This window comes from Diabrotica virgifera, chromosome 9 (assembly GCF_917563875.1).
Source record: "Diabrotica virgifera virgifera chromosome 9, PGI_DIABVI_V3a".
Classification (NCBI taxonomy): Eukaryota; Metazoa; Arthropoda; class Insecta; order Coleoptera; family Chrysomelidae; genus Diabrotica; species Diabrotica virgifera.
The window spans coordinates 23,090,068-23,110,038 of NC_065451.1; the positions used below are offsets into that span (position 1 = coordinate 23,090,068).

General features: G+C 32.1%; 1 protein-coding gene across 1 annotated transcript in view; it reads right to left on the minus strand.

The window, feature by feature from the left end:
* Nucleotides 1-2,436: 2,436 nt before the first annotated feature.
* LOC114324324 (synaptic vesicle glycoprotein 2B-like) overlaps nt 2,437-19,971 on the minus strand; it is a 75,115-nt gene continuing 57,580 nt past the window's right edge. The window contains exons 7-11 of the mRNA XM_028272131.2: nt 10,114-10,255; nt 8,148-8,262; nt 4,905-5,064; nt 2,653-2,780; nt 2,437-2,595 (exon numbers count right to left, since the gene is read on the minus strand). Of these exons, the coding sequence (XP_028127932.2) occupies nt 2,540-2,595; nt 2,653-2,780; nt 4,905-5,064; nt 8,148-8,262; nt 10,114-10,255 (601 nt within the window). The 3' untranslated portion in view covers nt 2,437-2,539. The remainder of the gene's footprint in view (nt 2,596-2,652; nt 2,781-4,904; nt 5,065-8,147; nt 8,263-10,113; nt 10,256-19,971) is intronic.

Genomic DNA, 19,971 nt, shown 5'->3' on the forward strand with positions numbered 1-19,971 from the left:
CTAGGACCAAAACAAAAGGAGATACGGAGAAAAGAGACAGTGACCCTTCTTGCTGACAGTCAGTAGCTAAATTATTGTAGTGCTTCGGAAGTGTTACTCGACTTTACAGAAGCTATTCCAGTTCCGAAGTGCTGGATGACGGAGGAGGGTCTCGTCGGCATATACACTAGGGTGCATCGAAAAAATAAAAGTTGGAAATGTTATATATAATAGCGTGAAAAAGTTGCTAGTGTTATATTTTAGCATATTAGTATTTTAATTTTATTTTCTAAGCGAATTTCCCCCCCCCCCCCAACGACCTTTAATTTTATTAAATTCTGATTTTTATGGAAATTTCAATTTATATTATTTGGAATAAAATATGTGCTGACGCGATCTAAGATCAATTAAAGAAAACTTAAAATGTTGTCAATTACAAACTTAAACGATATTTAAAGTTTTATTTGTTTTTCAGTCTCCCCAATTACTTTGAAATGTCCCGCTTCGTGAGTCCGTGCGTGTAATTTTCACTTATGTTTGGTGCGATGCCTTACTTTGTTATTATTGTTGTTTGTAAATTAAAGATTTTTAAAATAGATAAACCAGGACCATGGGGTATAAAATCTAGATGTGCTGTGGACGGCCCCATTTTTGGGCAACCACCAAATATACCTGAAAATGTTTTACCGAAATACAAACAAGCGATGAAGTTTTGTTGTTGCAAGAGGATAAAAAGCTCAGCAAGAAAGAGCCAGAATTTTCTGGTATTGCCGAACAGGTTGCAATTAAATTGGAGGAAATATGGAAAAAGGCTTTAATTCCAATAATTTAACATACAATAATTTTTCCGCTTTTATAAGCCTATCATAACAAATATATGAAACTTATGAAACCATTTAAGAACAGGCAAAACAGTGAATTTTACAAAAGTAAAATTCAATGCTTTAAGAACAAAAGTAAAACTACACGTTTCGATCTTGCAGCATGCAAATGTGACACTCTGATTAATTGTCTTTGTAGCAAATCTCAAAAAGTGCCTCTGGATGCGCGCAAATTTCAATTAAATCAAAGAGGTCCCAGAAAAATGGTGATAAGCTCGATTCATAGGAAAAACAAAAACAAATATAATCAGAGAGAACAAAAGAAGAAAGTTACCGACGCAAAGAAAAAACTTTAGCTGAAGTAAAAAACAGTACCAAGTTTTATGGTCAATCGATCGTGGAAGAACACATAACACTTGTGCATGAGCCAGGTTGCAAATATTTCGGATATGGGTATCAGCTGTCTGGTATATCAGAAAGTATCAAATCCAGCTATTGCATGTGACGAAACAGTCGTAAATACTGGCGTTAAGGGTGATGTAATACGGCTGTTAGAATAACATCTTAAAAAACCGCTTCAGTGGTTTGTATGTCTGCGACATTCACATGATCTACCCCTTGGACATCAAAGAAGTTTGCCAGTGACCAAATTAAAAACGTGAGGGTCTTCAAACTTTCTCCTATAAAAATTTTGATTCAAACGACTACTTTGAGTTAATTAACTAACAAGAATATCAGCTTACAGAACCACTTATAGTCTTTAGATTTTCAAGTGACAATCTGCGAAATTTTATTAAGAATCCTAACTTAGACCCTTTTAACATTGAGATTGAGAAATATCACTGCCACAAACAATGTGTAGAACGATGTGTTAAGCTTGTAACACAAGCTTCTCTAGCAGTTTGTGGATCGTATTCGAGGGATGGATTTATAAAAACTCGAATTGATTCCAGAAAAACTATGCCTCACTTTAATGCTAAATCGGAAGACATCTTCGAATAGAATGCTTTTACCATATTGTTTTGTAATATTGGTATACCTAATTTTGTACTTTACTTTATATTTATTTTAGTATTAAAAAACTTGGGTGAGTCAGGAAGACGGATAAATTAGGCTATTTTGTTATAAAAAGCATGTTTTAATAGTATACTTTTCTTAAGTAAAAATTTTAATTTCCTTGTGAAACCAGAAAATATTTTGCAATTTAAACCGAATTTATTTATTCAAGTTATATAAGGTATTACATTTCCCTTACAAAAGAAATTCGCCTATTAATGTATTTTTTCTAATTTTTAGTTGCGGTGGGGGGCAGAAAATATTTTTTTTATTTCAACGCAATTTTACTAAAATACTAAATTGTAAACTTTTGTGAGCTATTACATTTTTGTTTCGAAATAAAAATTTTTTTCGTCTGTTAACATTTTTTCAAAATTTTTAATTGTCTTGGGGGGGCAGAAGATATTTTCCAATTTTGAAAAAATTTTACCAAAATACTTGACACTTGATTGGCCAACTTTTGAGAGGTATTACTTTTCCATCGCAAAAAAAAAATTTTCGCCTTTTTCGATGCACCCTAATATACACGACGATGCTAGTCGTTTTTTTTAGAATGATTTCATTTTATTAGAGAGGGAAATACTAAAAAAATGTTCTATTGTCAATTTTAAAACATATTGCACAATCAATTTGAAATTCTAATATACATAATGCCATTTTAATAATGTCATAATCTCTCCACGTCATTTCAAAGCAGTATTTTCTGTATTTGGCAAAATGAAGCACAAGACGCCTCCCACTAAAATATAATAAATTATTTAGTCAGAACATACAGATAGATATAAATAAATCTTACCTCCGATAATACCTGCTACTACTAAAAATGGGGGGTGGCACCCTTGCTCGAGAAGCATCGGGAAAAATATGTTGCCTAAAACGACACCTATCCTTGCCAGCGCCATTACCAATGACAATGCTAATGCTCTGAAACATATTTAATGCTTATTATATGCTAGACGAGTGTATTACATTTTATTTAAAACAAGTAAAATAACACAGAGAATGGCATACATACATTTAATATTCTAAATCATTAATATCTATAAATCAATTGCGACGTGACAAATCAAACCCAACAGTGGTTATACGCTGTGAGCTCGTACGTAGAGGGGATATTTATAAATTCGCGAGCGCCAGTAGTGGCAAGTCTGTAAACGTTTACCGGAAATTTGACATAAATGTCAAAGTGATTAATTTAAAATTAAAATTAAAAACATTAATTATAAAAAATATTAGTTGGTCAAAGCTGTGGTATATATTTTTACCTTAAATATACTTACGTTTTAAATACTGAATTTACGTTTTTTTAATGTTCCGTAATATGTAATCATAAATTAATCTAGTAATCTTAGCGCCATCTACATGATAATTGTGAAAGTATCCGAAGTAAGAAATTAATATTTCATCAATAGAACGTAAAAATGATTAGCAAAATCTTAAAAAAAATCTATTACAATTTAATTACTTTTTAGCGTTGTAAATATTAAGCGATAACAATTAAATAATAAATTTAAAAATTACCGGTGAAAGTTGAATTAGTAATCCGCCAGGAGCGACACCAGCGAAGCTCAGAGCGTATACAGAGAGAGTCTGTAAAGTGGAATAAATTCAATATCTCAAATACTAATTGTTTTTTTGGAAAATGCTCAGACCCGTCGATTAGTATTTCAAATTGTCCTTTTTGACATTCAATAAAAATGTATACAGGGTGTCCCAATTTAGAGATATGACGTCATCGTCGATTTTCTTAAATGGCAACACTGTCATTTTGATAGCTAATTTGATAGGGTTTGTAAAGTTATACATAACTGCAAAATATCAAATTTTTATTCTCTACCATTTACAAGATAATAGAAAATAACAAAGTTATATCTGTAATTTGGAATATATTCAATAATTAAAATACTAACTGTTTTTTTGAAAAATGCTCAGACCCGTCGATTAGTATATCAAATTGTCATTTTTGACATATAATAATAATGTATACAGGGTGTCCCAATTTAGAGATATGACGTCATCGTTGATTTTCTTAAATGGCAACACTATCATTTTGATAGCTATTTTGATAGCGTGTGTAAAGTTATACACATCTGAAAAATTTCAAAATTTTATTCCCTACCATTTACAAGATAATAAAAAATAACAAAGTTATGAAGAACAAGAAGTAATCAAATAATAATTGAATTTATTTATTTCAATTAAGCAAATGCTCATAACGTTGCCCATTGACAATTTGACAATAATTGAGGGCAACATTATGAGTTTTTGCTTAATTTATTGAAATAATTAAATTCAATTATTAGTTGATTACTTCTTTTTCATAACTTTGTTATTTTTTATTATCATCTAAATGGTAGAGAATACAAATTTGAAATTTTGCAGTTGTGTATAACTTTACACACCCTATCAAAATAGCTATCAAAATGACAGTGTTGCCATTTAAGAAAATCAACGATGACGTCATATCTCTAAATTGGGACACCCTGTATATATTATTATTATATGTCAAAAAGGACAATTTGATATACTAATCGACGGGTCTGAGCATTTTTCAAAAAAACAGTTAGTATTTTAATTATTGAATATATCCCAAATTACAGATATAACTTTGTTATTTTCTATTATCTTGTAAATGGTAGAGAATAAAAATTTGATATTTTGCAGTTATGTATAACTTTACAAACCCTATCAAATTAGCTATCAAAATGACAGTGTTGCCATTTAAGAAAATCGACGATGACGTCATATCTCTAAATTGGGACATCCTTTATACATTTTTATTGAATGTCAAAAAGGACAATTTGCAATACTAATCGACGGGTCTGAGCTTTTTCCAAAAAAACAATTAGTATTTGAGATATTGAATTTATTCCACTTTACAGACTCTCTCTGTAGATAAGAATGAGGTTAAAACAGATGACTATACAAAGAATAATATGTATTACCAAAAGACTAAAAACTCACTAAATAATCGGAACAAGTACTGATTTGCTATGTAATATTTGTTAATTTTAAATAATTTAAATTTGTTAATATTAAATAACCTACCTTAATGACGTTGGGAAAACATCAACAATCACAGACAGTATAACATTGGTACATATGTTTCCACAAGATGTAAATAGAGATATTAGGATCATAGTGATCATTACTCCTCTTGAGTAAATTAGTGAAAAGCATATTAAGGCTCCTAGCAATGCTGCTAAAACTAAAAAAGTAAATATTTTCGTTAGAGATTTTGGTTTTAAGATGATTTTTGTATAAACAGATCAAATTATTTTTATTATTGATTGATTTGCTGCTCCAAAAAATAAAATTAAAAGCATAGACCACAAAAAAAAACAAAAATGATTAAGCTGCACCCCGTTATAATACATTACACGATAGCAAAAAGTTTACTATTTAATATGGAAGCGGACCTAGAGATTGAAAGGTGAGAGGCAATCACCCTAGACTAAGAGCCGCTATAGGTGAAATTTCTTAATCATTTTAGGCACGATGGGACCCTATAACTTAAATAGTAGAACCTAAAAGAAAACGTTTGAACACTGTGCCGTCACTTTTCAGTGGCACATGCGTCGACAGTGGCGCATCAAACTTTCCACTTATGGACGGGATAAATAAATTAAAAGTTACCCTCCCTTACTAACAGAATTAAATTGTTTTTATTTTTTTAAGTTCTATGTGACTAACACCTAAGATTCAGCGTAATTCTAACCCACCACCCCCCTCCCCTGCCCCCACCAGCAAAAACTTCATTTTTCGTTTTTAGTTTTTTTTTGGTCAGATGCAATCAATTTTAAAATTTCAAAAAATTCACACGCATAGCTGAGGCTTTTATAAAACATGCCTATTTTTTATAGACCCATAGGTAGAGTGTACATAACCTCAAAAAATTAAAAGAAATTTTTTTTTTCAAAAAAGCGTATAACTTTTTTTGAGGAACAGCTGCAGGTCTAATTTTTTCTAATCTTGTGTGTTTTATCAAACACTATATTTTTATTTTTTTTTCAGATTTTTCCGTAAGGCTCCCCACCTTCAAAAATCCGAAAAACTGTTTTTTGGGGGTTTTGGGGGATTTTCCCTATTTTATAGACTTCATAATATATCAAATCAATTTTGTTTTTTTAGGTTATATTTAACTTGAAGTCACTGAGTCCTTTAGAATATTTAAAAATATGAAAAACACGTTCAAACCCCCCAAAACCCCCTTAAAAACAGTTTTTTGGATTTTTGAAAGCGACCAGCGTTACAGAAAAATCTGAAAAAATTAGAAATATAGTGTTTGATAAAATACACAAGACTAAGAAAAAATTAGATCTGTAGCTATCCCAAAAAAAAGTTATATACTTTTTTCCAAAGAAAAAGTTCCAAAGAAAGAGGTTATGTACACTCAACCTACAGGTCTATAAAAAATAGACGTGTTTTACAAAAGCCTTAACTATGCTTGTGAATTTTTTGAAATTTTAAAATTGATTGCATACCACCAAAAAAAAATAAAATCATAAAAATAATCAGAATAAATCATAATAATCAGAATAATCATAAATAATAATCAGAAAAATAAAGTTTTTGATGGTGGGGGCAGGGAGAAGGGGGTGGTGGGTTAAAATTACGATTAATCTTATGTCTTAATCACATAGAACTTAAAAAAATGAAAAAATTAAATTCTGGTAATGAGGGAGGGTATTTTTTAATTTATGTATCCCGTCCATAAGTGGAAAGTTTGATGCGCCACTGTAGACGCATGTGCCACTGAAAAGTGACGGCACAATGCTCAAACGTTTTCTTTTAGGTTCTACTATTTAAGTTATAGGGTCCCATCGTGCCTAAAATGATTAAGGAATTTCACCTATAGCGGCTCTTAGTCTACCCATAATACAGTTGAGTCCGCGAGTCTTTACCCGTGCGTCATCACTTAAAGCATACGAAATAAGTCGGAAATCTATTTCACCCAACAACAACTGACAGAAAGTGGCTACTGTTCCGATTACGGGTTTTATTATAAAATTTGACGTTATCAAATACATAGAATGTCAAATGTAAGTTTTGCTTCAAAATTTTTGCGCAGAATTACAGCTACATTTGAAGTAGCTTAATAAATTCTTTTATTATTATTGATTAATAAAAAATAAACAATTTATAAAAAAATCCAATAACGTATTTTATTTTTGTTATTTTATTCACTTTGGCGGAAATCTAAACACAATAATTTCTTTACTGTGTAAATGACGTTAGCTTTGTATGTTTTAAATATTAATTGCCTAAATATAATTATTTACCTTAAAATTTCAAAGCCCAATATAAAATTAGTTGTAAAAACAACTGTTTGTGTAATATAAAGAAACTTCAAAACGCAAAAATTCGACAAAAACCGCAAAAAGTTCAACTGACTGACAGCCACAAAATTAAACAAATCAGAAACGTCAAACAAATTGTGCTTAAAATATGAAAACATACCGAATCGTCTTTTTTGTACCTATCTCTTTTCAATGCACTGAGTCTAGATGGTTCATAAAAATAACATGTGTTGTTACGTAATAACAAACGGCAGCTGGTTTGTCATGAGTTTCATGCATGGAAGAGAATGATGCTAGATAAAAAGTATGTGTTTTATCTCGCTAGGTATTAATGACGCACGGGTAAAGACTCGCGGACTCAACTGTACAATAGGGCTTTTCACTCACAGTCATTTGTTTCGAGCTGCTGTCATGTGTCACATAATATTAATCTATATCTACGTCGTACGTTATTGGTATATACCAATGATACAAACCAAAGACGTATGACGTAGATATATTAATATTATGTGACACATGAGAAAAGCTCGAAACAAATGACAATCGATGAAAAGCCCTATAAGAAATGTTTTATTGTATCGTGGCAATCATCTTTAAAATGAGGCGATCAGGACCATGGCATTCTTAAATTTTACTTTAGGGTTTTCTTAATAGTCCAGTCGGGATAGCATTTGACCTTGTATGGCGGACTGTCTCAAATTTTATTATTCTAAACGCAAAGGGTAGTGGAAGGGGAGGGGGTAGCATAATTATTGTATTAAAGCTGGTTTATTATTAACTTTACAACATAATTGTACATAAACTAAAATGGAGAGAATTATGTTTTATACAAGAGCTTGCAGGAATTTGTTTTATAGCAATTGTTTTTTTCTGTTCGTGTTGAGGTTCGATGCTAAGTTTGAAGACATTAGCCAAAAAAAAATGATGCATGTAAACTTATACAATATAAAAATACTAAGATTATAATATGTATGTCTATGAATCTACTTACTTAAAAGATTTTTCTTTCCTATTCTATGAATTACAGATCCAGTAAATATATAACTTACAACTCCAACTGATGCTACAATCATAGAATGAAAATAAGCGTCTGGTTTGGCAACATTCTAAAAACAATTCTTGTATCATACAATTAGAGAAAGATATGTACAGAGAATAATATAATCTGTTTTTTTAATATGACACCACGACCGTATTGAAATATACAGTGCTAGTCAAAAGTCCGTACCCCCCCCCTCGTATCTTTTGAACGGTTAGACGTATAATAATGAAATTTGTAGGGAGGAAATTAACGGACGTAAGCTTTTTAACTAGTCATGACAGGTGACGTAATAGTGACAGATGACGTTACAGAGCCACTGTGACCGATAATTTTAAATGGGACCTTATGGCAAGTGATACCTCGTTTGAAAGGTATTCAAAATACCTATTGAGTCATACTAATTTTGTTTGAGTTTAAGCTAATTTTGATGAATAAATGAAATAAATATAAAATTGTAGTTTCGCATTTAATTAATAAAAATTAAAAATTCCGCATATAATTACTTGTCAAAAAGGTTCACGTTGACGTAAAAACTACTAGATAATTGAAAAAGTCAACCTTTTTGACAAAAAAAACATAGGCGGACATTTGAATTTTTATTAATTAAATGCGAAACTAAAATAATATATTCATTTAATTTATCCACCAAAATCAAAATCAACTAAACCCCAAAAAAATTAGTATGACTGTATAGGTAATTTGAATACCTTTCAAACGAGGTATCACTTGCCATAGGGTCCCATTTAAAATTATCGGTCACAGTGGCTTTGTAACGTCATCTGTCATTATTACGTCACCTTTCATGACTAGTTAAGAAGCTCACGTCCGTTTATTTCCTCCCTCCAAATTTCACTATTATATCTATAACCGTTCAAAAGATAAGAGGGGGGGATACGGACTTTTGACTAGCACTGTATATCGCACCTCCGCTCAAAGAGTGTCATAATATAAGTAAAGTATCGAGAAAACGACGTTTAAAATTTTGTGCTAGAATTTTCCGGGTTTAATTCAAAAACTGTTTTTTTAAGTTCTACAAAATAGTGTATTAAGTTTGCTATAAATATTTAACAAATATTTTTTTTTTGGGGTTGTGACACTATATAGATAAATAACGCAAAATTACGAAATTTATCAAAAGTGACTCTTGCAGTACAGAATATAATATCATTATTACTATATGGTTACCAGACTTATACTTTTTTATGATGCAACTTTAAATCCAAGTAACAACATTAAACAAAAAATACTGCAAAAATAAAGATAAATAAGTGATAAATGTGTCACTTTTCTTGAGCACATACGCAGATTTTTTTGAATAAAGTAACAATTGAAGGAGAAGTGTTTTGCAAAGATTTGAAAATTCCTATACTAAGAAAAATAAGAAAACGTAAAAAAATGACGACGTTGTATATCCAGGAACTATTTATGGAGTCCTCGAATTTGATGGAAAAATGTCCAAACTATTTGGAGGTAATATGCCACTAAAACTTTCAAAACAACACCTATAATATCATTATTAGGTTCCATGAAACTGTTAAACCCTGTGCTAAGCATGCTAATATCATGACGAGATGCTTTATCTTACTTCTTTCATGTAAATTAATTAGATAATTGTACATAACACTAACAAAATGATTCAGTTAAGTGCAGAATAATTTTCAAGATCGCTAGATGAAAAATACATAGGTATAATCGAAATCAAGATATTATTAGGTCTACTTTTCTTTTTACAATATTATTAATTTCTTTTGTTACGTGATGTTATGCATAACACTGTTGTTGGGGCTAACAGATCCAGCGCGAGCATCCACGTATTTTACATAAAAGACAATTGTGCAAGGTTAAATATTATGGTAAAAGTTTAGTGTACCTATACATATAATAAGATATTTAATTTTACCCTAATAATACTTACTGATGAACACGAATCCATCGTAGGATTTGGTCGTAGAACTGTTAACATTGTACATAAATCTGACGTAGATCCATTGTTATGAACTTTGTAATCTTCTAAAACTTGGAATAATTGTGGTGTCCACAATCGTAACATATTTAGACTAAAAACCATAAATATGAGTAATACAAAAAAAATATTTTGCTATGATTATTGTGCGGTTCTGGAACTATTGTCTCATGCCATCCTTTTTTTTTAAATCTATCACATAAATATTTGAATTTAAACTTTACTGCGTGAAAGAGAAATTCATTACTAAATAGTTCTAGAGCAGTATGCGTATGTTTTTTAAATGGAGAATAATGAAGAAATTGAGGTTTATGAAAAGTTCAACGATAGAGGATCGCAAGTAACGCCAGGATCGCTATGTGATGTTGGAATTAGTGTATGTAGTACGTTTTTCAACGGTAAAATATTTCAAAACCTTTAAATTTTAAAGAACCGCTTGTATTGATATGAAATTTGGCATACGCATCGCTAACAAGTCACAAAAAAAAAGGAATATTGTGGTGATGTGTGCTTCGTGAAAAATTTACGTCCAAAGTAAGTCCTGAAATGGATAAACTGACTAATTTTAAGCAACTTTTGTTCTATAGAGATTTTTCACCAAGTCAATACTTTTCGAGTTATTTGCAAGTGAATATGTTCATTTTTAAACAAAATAACCACTTTGAGGGTTTTTAGCAAATAACTCAAAAAGTAAATATTTTGTCGAAAAAATAATTTTATATAGCCTGTAAAATATCTTTTAAATAGCCTGTAAAAAAGTGGAAAAAAAACGGTGTACGGGTTAGATCTCTAGACCTAGTAGAAGCAGAGTTATAGCTAATGAAAAATAGGTTAATATTCTTCAAATTTCAAGTCGAATATTTTAACATGAAATAACCAAAAAATGAAGCACTTTTCGGGGAAAACTCATTGCAACCTTTTTTAAAGTAATAAAAATATGTACCATTTTTATTCGGCTGCAATACGAAGGAAAAACAATCTTACTTTTTAATTAGAATAAGGAGTGCAGCCAGTCCCTTTAACTGCAGTTTTCTGCTCTTATTGGAGCGTCATCAGAAGGAACGTAGGCACTGTTCTCCTTAATCCAATCAAATTGCATCGAAAGGTTTTCCCAAATATTGCAGCCAAAGTGATGGTAATGGGTGGCTAGCGCCATCTGGCCGTAAAAATACGAAGCAAGTTTTCAATCCTAATAGCAAATAATTAATATTGAAAAATATCAAAAATCACTAAAAGATTTTTAAATTGAAAACTTACTGGTACATCCCCATGTATACGCCTCCAAGACTTCTACAATTTGCAAGTCATATGGATGCTGCAGTAAAGACGATAGGGAAGGAATTCTAAACCTTGCAATTCAAATCCCCCGTCTGCAGCCGGCTAGGAACTGAAAGATGCACCATAGTTACTCTACTGAGTAATACGAAAATAAAATAATAAAAATGTGTACCATTTTTATTCGGCTGCAATACGAAGGAAAAACAATCTTACTTTTTAATTAGAATAAGGAGTGCAGCCAGTCCCTTTAACTGCAGTTTTCTGCTCTTATTGGAGCGTCATCAGAAGGAACGTAGGCACTGTTCTCCTTAATCCAATCAAATTGCATCGAAAGGTTTTCCCAAATATTGTTTTTCCTTCGTATTGCAGTCGAATAAAAATGGTACACATTTTTATTATTTTATTTTCGTATTACTCAGTAGAGTAACTATGGTGCATCTTTCAGTTCCTAGCCGGCTGCAGACGGGGGATTTGAATTGCAAGGTTTAGAATTCGTTCCCTATCGTCTTTACTGCAGCATCCATATGACTTGCAAATTGTAGAAGTCTTGGAGGCGTATACATGGGGATGTACCAGTAAGTTTTCAATTTAAAAATCTTTTAGTGATTTTTGATATTTTTCAATATTAATTATTTGCTATTAGGATTGAAAACTTGCTTCGTATTTATACGGCCAGATGGCGCTAGCCACCCATTACCATCACTTTGGCTGCAATATTTGGGAAAACCTTTCGATGCAATTTGATTGGATTAAGGAGAACAGTGCCTACGTTCCTTCTGATGACGCTCCAATAAGAGCAGAAAACTGCAGTTAAAGGGACTGGCTGCACTCCTTATTCTAATTAAAAAGTAAGATTGTTTTTCCTTCGTATTGCAGCCGAATAAAAATGGTACACATTTTTATTATTTTATTTTCGTATTACTCAGTAGAGTAACTATGGTGCATCTTTCAGTTCCTAGCCGGCTGCAGACGGGGGATTTGAATTGCAAGGTTTAGAATTCCTTCCCTATCGTCTTTACTGCAGCATCCATATGACTTGCAAATTGTAGAAGTCTTGGAGGCGTATACATGGGGATGTACCAGTAAGTTTTCAATTTAAAAATCTTTTAGTGATTTTTGATAATTTTCAATATTAATTATTTGCTATTAGGATTGAAAACTTGCTTCGTATTTATACTTCGTACTTTTTTAAAGTGTTTAAAATAAGCTTTACTTTTGTTATACATAAAAAAAATTTCTAGCATCAAAACAAAACAAGTTACGCTCTACATAAAGTTGGTCCCTTTTTCTTTGGTAAAAAAATCGGGAAATTCACCCCTAACTAGCATCTCAAATGAACTTAATTGTTACCAATTCACAAGTAGCTTTATTGGTGTATGTACTTTTTATATGATCTGTAAATTTCGTCGGTTCAAAGTCCTTATTTTTGAAAGGGCTCTAGTTGAAATGGCTTGAATGAGTCACCAATCAGGAGTGTATGCAAATTTAGAAACACTACATCTTAACCAATCTTTGTCTTACAGAAAAACAAGAAAATACAAGACATTAAGAAAAGCAAAGCTATTTTTTTACTTCTTGAGATTTTTTGTCCCTCTATTAATTTTTAAGATATTTTGAAAAAAAATAATTTTTTTCAAAATTAAAAATTTAAAAAATTTTACTTTTGTTGTTTATTTGGGTTTATATGTCTGCGGACACTAAAAATTTTACTTTAAAACCAATTTTTTTCAAAACTGAGCACGTTAAATAGATGAAAATTACAGATCATATAAACAGAACATAAATAAGCAACTTTTGAGGCGAAAACGATTAATTTAATTTATGTTGCTAATTTTGGGGGTGATTTTCCCATTTTTTTGCCGAACCAAAAGGGACCAATTGTATTTTGGGCGTAAGTTGCTTAATTTTGATCTTTTTTTATAAAAACAGAAATAAAGCTTTTTTAAACACTAATACACTTGTAATGAGTTTTCTCCAAAAGTGCTTAATTTTTTGATAATTTCACGTTGAAATATCTTATTTGGAAATTGGCGAATATGAACCTATTTTTCTTTAGATATAACTCTGCTTTTATTGATTTTAGAGACTTCACGCATACACCATTTTTTTACTTTTTTACAGACTATAGTTTTTCTAAGAACATTTTTGAAGTTATACTTCTTTACGATCGAGGGTGAAATTTTATAATTCCCTGGCGCATGCGAAGACAGACAGTTTGCAGTTCGTTGCTAATCCTTCAAGTTATGTATGTATCAGCACAAATAAGTCATTAAAAGAATATATTAGTGTTCTTAGTAAATGTATTTTTATTATAATTTTTGTGTCTTTGGATTTGTCTTGCTCGGGCGCAAGATAATAAAATACCTATTTTTATACTTTACTTTGATCTATTTGTCAACGTGATGTGTAATTGTATCCGACACGTCAATAGCACGGCGCTTGGCAGCTCGGTTGGTATAGCATCGGACCAGAGATCGAGAGATCGCGGACCAGTGCAGATAGCTCTAAAATGGACCAAAAAAATAAAAAATTAATAGCAGGATGACACAAATTCCAAATGAAAGTACACATATTAGATAACATGTGGAATATTTTTCACCAAATCTGGATGAGGGGAACATGGGTTGGGGGAGCGTGTTTAGGGGTGAAAACGGTTAATTACGACTTGCGGCAAAACGGCACAACCTATCGAATAAAGTTAAATCGCAAAGTTGTAGGCAATAAAAAGATCTACAACTTTTGTGAATAAACATTTTTCACATAACCTCAAAATATCCGAGAAAATCGGAAATTCGATGTTTTTGATTTTATTTTTTTTTCTCCCTAAAAAAAAATTTTTTTTTTTACCAAATATGGTGGAAACTTACCTCTTTCTATCCACAACACGCTGTAATTTTTCTGTATAAAAATATTTTTTAAAACTCTTGTTTTTTATGTTTAAGGGAAAATTTAAGCATTTTTTTAATTGAAAAATCTCCCGAAATTTGTTTAGCTTTTTTAAAGAAGTTGGCATTTTTTTTGTTTATTGAAACCTCTATTTTCTGATAGTGTAAAAAAATATATACGTTACTGTGGACAATTTTGTCAGAAAAGGCAAAAATCGGAAATTTATTTTCAACCTCTCACCATTTTCAGATTCTCAGACGTAATATAAGTTGCATAGCGAGCAGGCGCGGCGCGGCTTCTGGCTGGGCAGGCTGGCGTACAGAAAAATTACAGCGTGTTTGGGACATAAAGAGGTAAGTTTCCACCATATTTGGTAAAAAAAAATTTTTTTTTCAGTGAGAAAAAAAATAAAATCAAAAACATCGAATTTTCCAATTTTCTCGGATATTTTGAGGTTATGTGAAAAATGCTTATTTACAAAAGTTGTAGACCTTCTTATAGCCTACAACTTTACGATTTAACTTTTTTCGATAGGATGTGCCGTTTTGCCGCAAAGCGTAATTAACCGTTTTCACCCCTAAAAGCGCTCCCCCAACCCATGTTCCACTCATCCAGATTTGGTGAAAAATGTTCCACATGTTATCTAATATGTGTACTTTCATTTGGAATTGGTCTCATCCTGCTATTAATTTTTTATTATTTTTTTGCTATTTGCACTGGTCTATTAATTTTTGGTAATTATTGTTAATTTTTGGTATTGTAACTGTTAAGTATATTTATTTCGTTGAAAATATATAATAGAAGTATAACTTCTTACGTGCGTACAAAGTACACACACATTTTTTTTTTTTTCACTAAAATATTTACTTTTTGTGTCATTTACGAAAACCCGTCTAAAAACGTGGTTATTTTATTTGAAAAATGAACAAATTCACTCGGAAATAACTCGAAAAGTATTACCCCGCGGGTAGTCGCGCCGTTAGATAGAATCTCATTTTATCCTTTTTCGGGATAACTTGATGAAAAACTTTGTAATCTAGAAAAAGTTTCTTAAGTGCCTCGAGGAAGGGTGTAGTAATGCGTATGTATTTTTTTTCTTCCTCTTTTTGTGGAATTTATGGCTTTGGGGGGAGCCAATTAGCTTTAATATTCTAACAATAAAACACTGAAGACCTTTGTTTTCTATACTTCCACAAAATTTATTACAACTATGTGACTACAGCTGTTTCGGTAGAGTGCCTTTGTCAAATGATTTATTACTATGGGTTACGTATATAGGTCAAACTGGTAGAACCTTTGACAAACGGATAGCAGAACACAAAAGGGCTTTCAACAATAGAAACACAGACACTTCTACATACGCACTTCACCTTCTAGATCATAATCATTCTTTTAATGAACAGTTTCAAATTCTGCATATCCAAAATAAAGGCCTTAAGCTATCTTTATTAGAATTTATAAAAATTAATACATTGAAAAATACAGATATAATTCTGAATGACCATTCGAGACAAACAGCTCCCCAATCCTCAACCTCTACAGTTAAATAATTTAAGAAGGCAAACCCATAGTAATCTAAATCACTTGAGGAAGGCTCTCTGCCGAAACAGCTGTAGTCACATAGTTGTAGGTAATAAATTTTGTGGAAGTATAGAAATCAAACGTTTTCAATATTTTATTGTTAGATAAAATGAATTTCCATCAAGTAACGATCGAATCCATCAAGCTTTAATAAATGTTAGAAATAATATGTTTAACAGAGCAAGTAAATAAAAATTTGTTGTAAATTCGTATTTAAATTCGTATTGTGAGATGAAATCTAACACGCGACTATTCACGTTACAGAAGTGAGCGCGAGTACTCCCGGGTTAACTTGGTGAAAAAACTTTATAGAACAAAAGTTGATTAAAATTAGTCAGTTTATCCATTTCCGGACTTATTTTTGACATATATTTTTTCACCTCAGAGAGGGAGTGAAACTCACCCCCAGGGCAAAAGCACACATCGGCACAATATCCCTTTTTTCTTTGACATGTTAGTTATGCATGTGCCAAATTGCATCTCAAGCCAAGCGGTTCTTTAAAATTTACAGCAAAAACCGTCAAAGAATGTAATAATGGAGACATTTGAGCAAGTCTGATATGGGAATTCCTCTTATCTTATTCTTCCAAAGAGAAATTCAGCACATTTTATGAAATACGTTTATTTCTTCCACAACTACATTACTTGATACAAACATTGTAATAGGTTTTTAGAACCTGATCAATATGATCAAACGTAAATATTACAAAATCCAGAAGGAAATTAATTTCCTGTACTCGGCTGTATCTCTATCTATCTAATCAGCCCTAAACATCCACTTCCATGCCTCTCTATCTTGGGAAATTTGCATCCAATTTGACCCAGTGTGTTTCTTCAGGTCATCCGACCATCGCATCTGTGGCCTTCCCCTTTTCTGTTTGTGGTTCCACGGTCTCCAATGTATAATCATCTTAGTCCATCTTTCATCCTTCTGCCGTAGGGTGTGTCCGGCGAACTTCCATTAAGGCTTTGCTACTTGGGTAGAAACATCTTTCACTTTTGTTTTGTTACGGATCCATTCGTTTCTTTTCCTGTCTGATAGTTTAATGTTCAGCATTTGTCTTTCCATGGATTTTTCTGTCTTTGCTATTTTTTCCATATTTTTTTTTTGTAAACGTCCATGTCTGAGAGTCATATATTAGAACAGGGAGTATAAATTGATTGAATTCTCTTGTTTTTAGGTATTGCGGGTATTTTCTGTTCTTTAGAATATAAGACAGTTTTCCGAATGATGCCCATGCCAATCTTATTCGTCTCTTTATTTCTTCGGTTTGATTTTCTTTATTTAATCTAGTGATTTGTCCTAGATATATATGTTATAGTCAAAGCCCGAATTTCAGGCACTCCTAGGTTTGACTAGGCAATCCTCAGGTCTGACTGACGGTCTTAGTCAAAGTCCGAAATAAATTACAGTTTCGGCCTTTGACTAGTCAAACCTAGGAGAGACTAAGTTGGTCAGGCAAAGGTCGAAATTTAATTTTATGAAATCGGGGTTTGACTGGTCAAACCCCGATCAGCTATTAAAATGTCGTAATGTTCGTAGATTATGTTTAATAAAACGTGGTTTTTCAATTTTAATGTTTATTATTTTTATATTTTCGTAATTAAAATAAAATCATCATCATCATCATGGCATCTACACTCCTAGCGGAGTGATTGCCGCACTCTTTGGGCTCTTCCGATTCGTTTTTCGCGGTGAATCAATCCGCATAAACATTTTGGTTTTACAATTGGTTGTGTGACTTGGCATCTTCTACAATTTTCCTCCATTCGTTCCTGTTTTTGCTTCTGGTTACCCATTCTCTGACACCCATCTTCTTAAGGTCCTCGACTATCTGGTTCTCCCATCTAGTTTTGGGTCTTCCTCGTGGTCTGTATTTGGAAATTTTCTTGATGACGGCTTCTGGATTTCTCCTTTCTATATGTCCCACCCATCTGAGTCTCTGTGCCTTGATAAATCTGATGATGTCTTCTCCTTTCAGAAGTCCTCTTACTTCGTGGTTCATGAGTTTTCCAAATTTATTATTACCTAAATCTAGTGGGCCGGCTATCCTCCGAATTATTTTCCTCTCTAGGATCCTCAATCTTTCTTCCTCTTTCTGAGTCAGACATATTACCTCAGCATCATATGTGGTTACTGGTCTAATTGCTGCTTTGTAAATCTTCAGTTTAGTATTCTGAGTAAGCTTCTTATCTTTTAGGAGGTTATTGTATTTCCAGTAGACTCTGTTTCCTGCCTGGATTCTTTCACTGATTACGATGCTTCTATCGTTAGTTCCATTAGCTGAGACTCCAAGATATTTAAAGTGTTCTACCTTTTCAAACTTATATTCACCAATATTTAAACTTGTCACATTATCTGGATTTTTTATTGAGCATATTATAAAATAAAATAAATAGTATTTATTCTCACATGTTGAGGCATTATGGCATTTAGAGTTACACAATACGTTAGACCTTTTTTACACTTACATAATTTTGAAGAGCATTTCTTATTGCAGTAGTATTTTATAAAGATTTGTCCTCCAAATTTAGAATCTATTGTAATAATTTCTCTTAGAGACATCTTAACGTCTGGAACATCTTGGAATTTAAGAAAATTCTCTTTGCATTCTCTTATTTGATTTCTTGAAAAAATAATGTTTATTGTTCCGTATTTTGTACCAACTCTATATAAACCGTCAATTGTTTTAACTTTTATGATACCCAAAATATTTCGAGCATCTCCTTTGGCTATAAAGCTAGGGATAGGTATTGTTACACAGACAGAAAAGATTAAAATAAATATAGGAAAGGCGATCGAAAGTCTTCATGCCTGGGCTAATACTATGAAACAATTAAATGAAAAAAAATCCTCCAATTTCGATCGGAATAACTGTAACAATACCTATCTTCAGTTTTGATAGAGCCAAAGGAGATGCTCGAAATATTTTGAGTATCATACAAGATAAAACAATTGACGGTTTATATAAAGTTGATACGAAATACGGAACAATAAACAAACTTGTTTCAAGAAATCAAATAAGAGAATGCAAAGAGAATTTTCTTAATTTCGGAGATATTCCAGACGTTAAGTTGTCTCTAAAAGAGTACAAGAGATTCTAAATTTGGAGGACAAGGCTTTATAAAATGCTACTGCAATAAGAAATGCTCTTCAAAATTGTAAAAGGTCTAACGCATTGGTTCCCTACCTTTTATGTCTGGCGACCCATCTTCTAATGTTTTTTCATATTCGAGACCCACACCTCATCCATGACGATAGAAAAAAAATTAGGAACACTGTCAATGTACGCTACACAGCTACTGTAAGAGCCACGCCGCGACCCCCTGAAATCCGCTCGCGACCCACTAGTGGGTCGCGACCCATCGGTTGGGAAACACTGGCTAACGTATTGTGCAACTCTAAATGACATAATGCCTCAACATGTGAGAATAAACACTATTTTTTTTAACTACATTATAAAAATAATAAACATTAAAATTAAAAAATGACGTTTTATTAAACCTAATCTAACAAATTACGACATTTTAATAGCTGATCTGGGTTTGACTAGTCAAACCCCGATTTCTTAAAATTAAATTTCGACCTTTGCCTGACCAACTTAGTCTCTCCTAAGTTTGACTAGTCAAAGGCCGAAACTGTAACTTTATTTCGGGCTTTGACTAAGATCGTCAGTCAGACCTGAGGATTGCCTAGTCAAACCTAGGAGTGCCTGAAATTCGGGCTTTGACTATAACTATATACTCTTTTACTTGTTCTATTCTTGTTTGTGCCACTGTAATTATTAGTTCTTCTTGTCGATTGGTCATGGTTTTTGTTTTACTGTAATTCATCTTCAGTCCTATCTTTGTCGATTCTCTATCTAGTTCTTCCATCATTCTTTGTAATTCTTCACTTCTTTCTGTTATTAATACAATATAATCAGCATATCGTAAGTGATTCAGACATTGCCCGTTTATGTTTATATCCAAACCATCCCAGTGTATTTGTTTGAACACATCTTCTAGCGCTTGGTTGAATAGCTTGGGCGAGATGGTATCTCCTTGTCTTACTCCTCGGTTTAT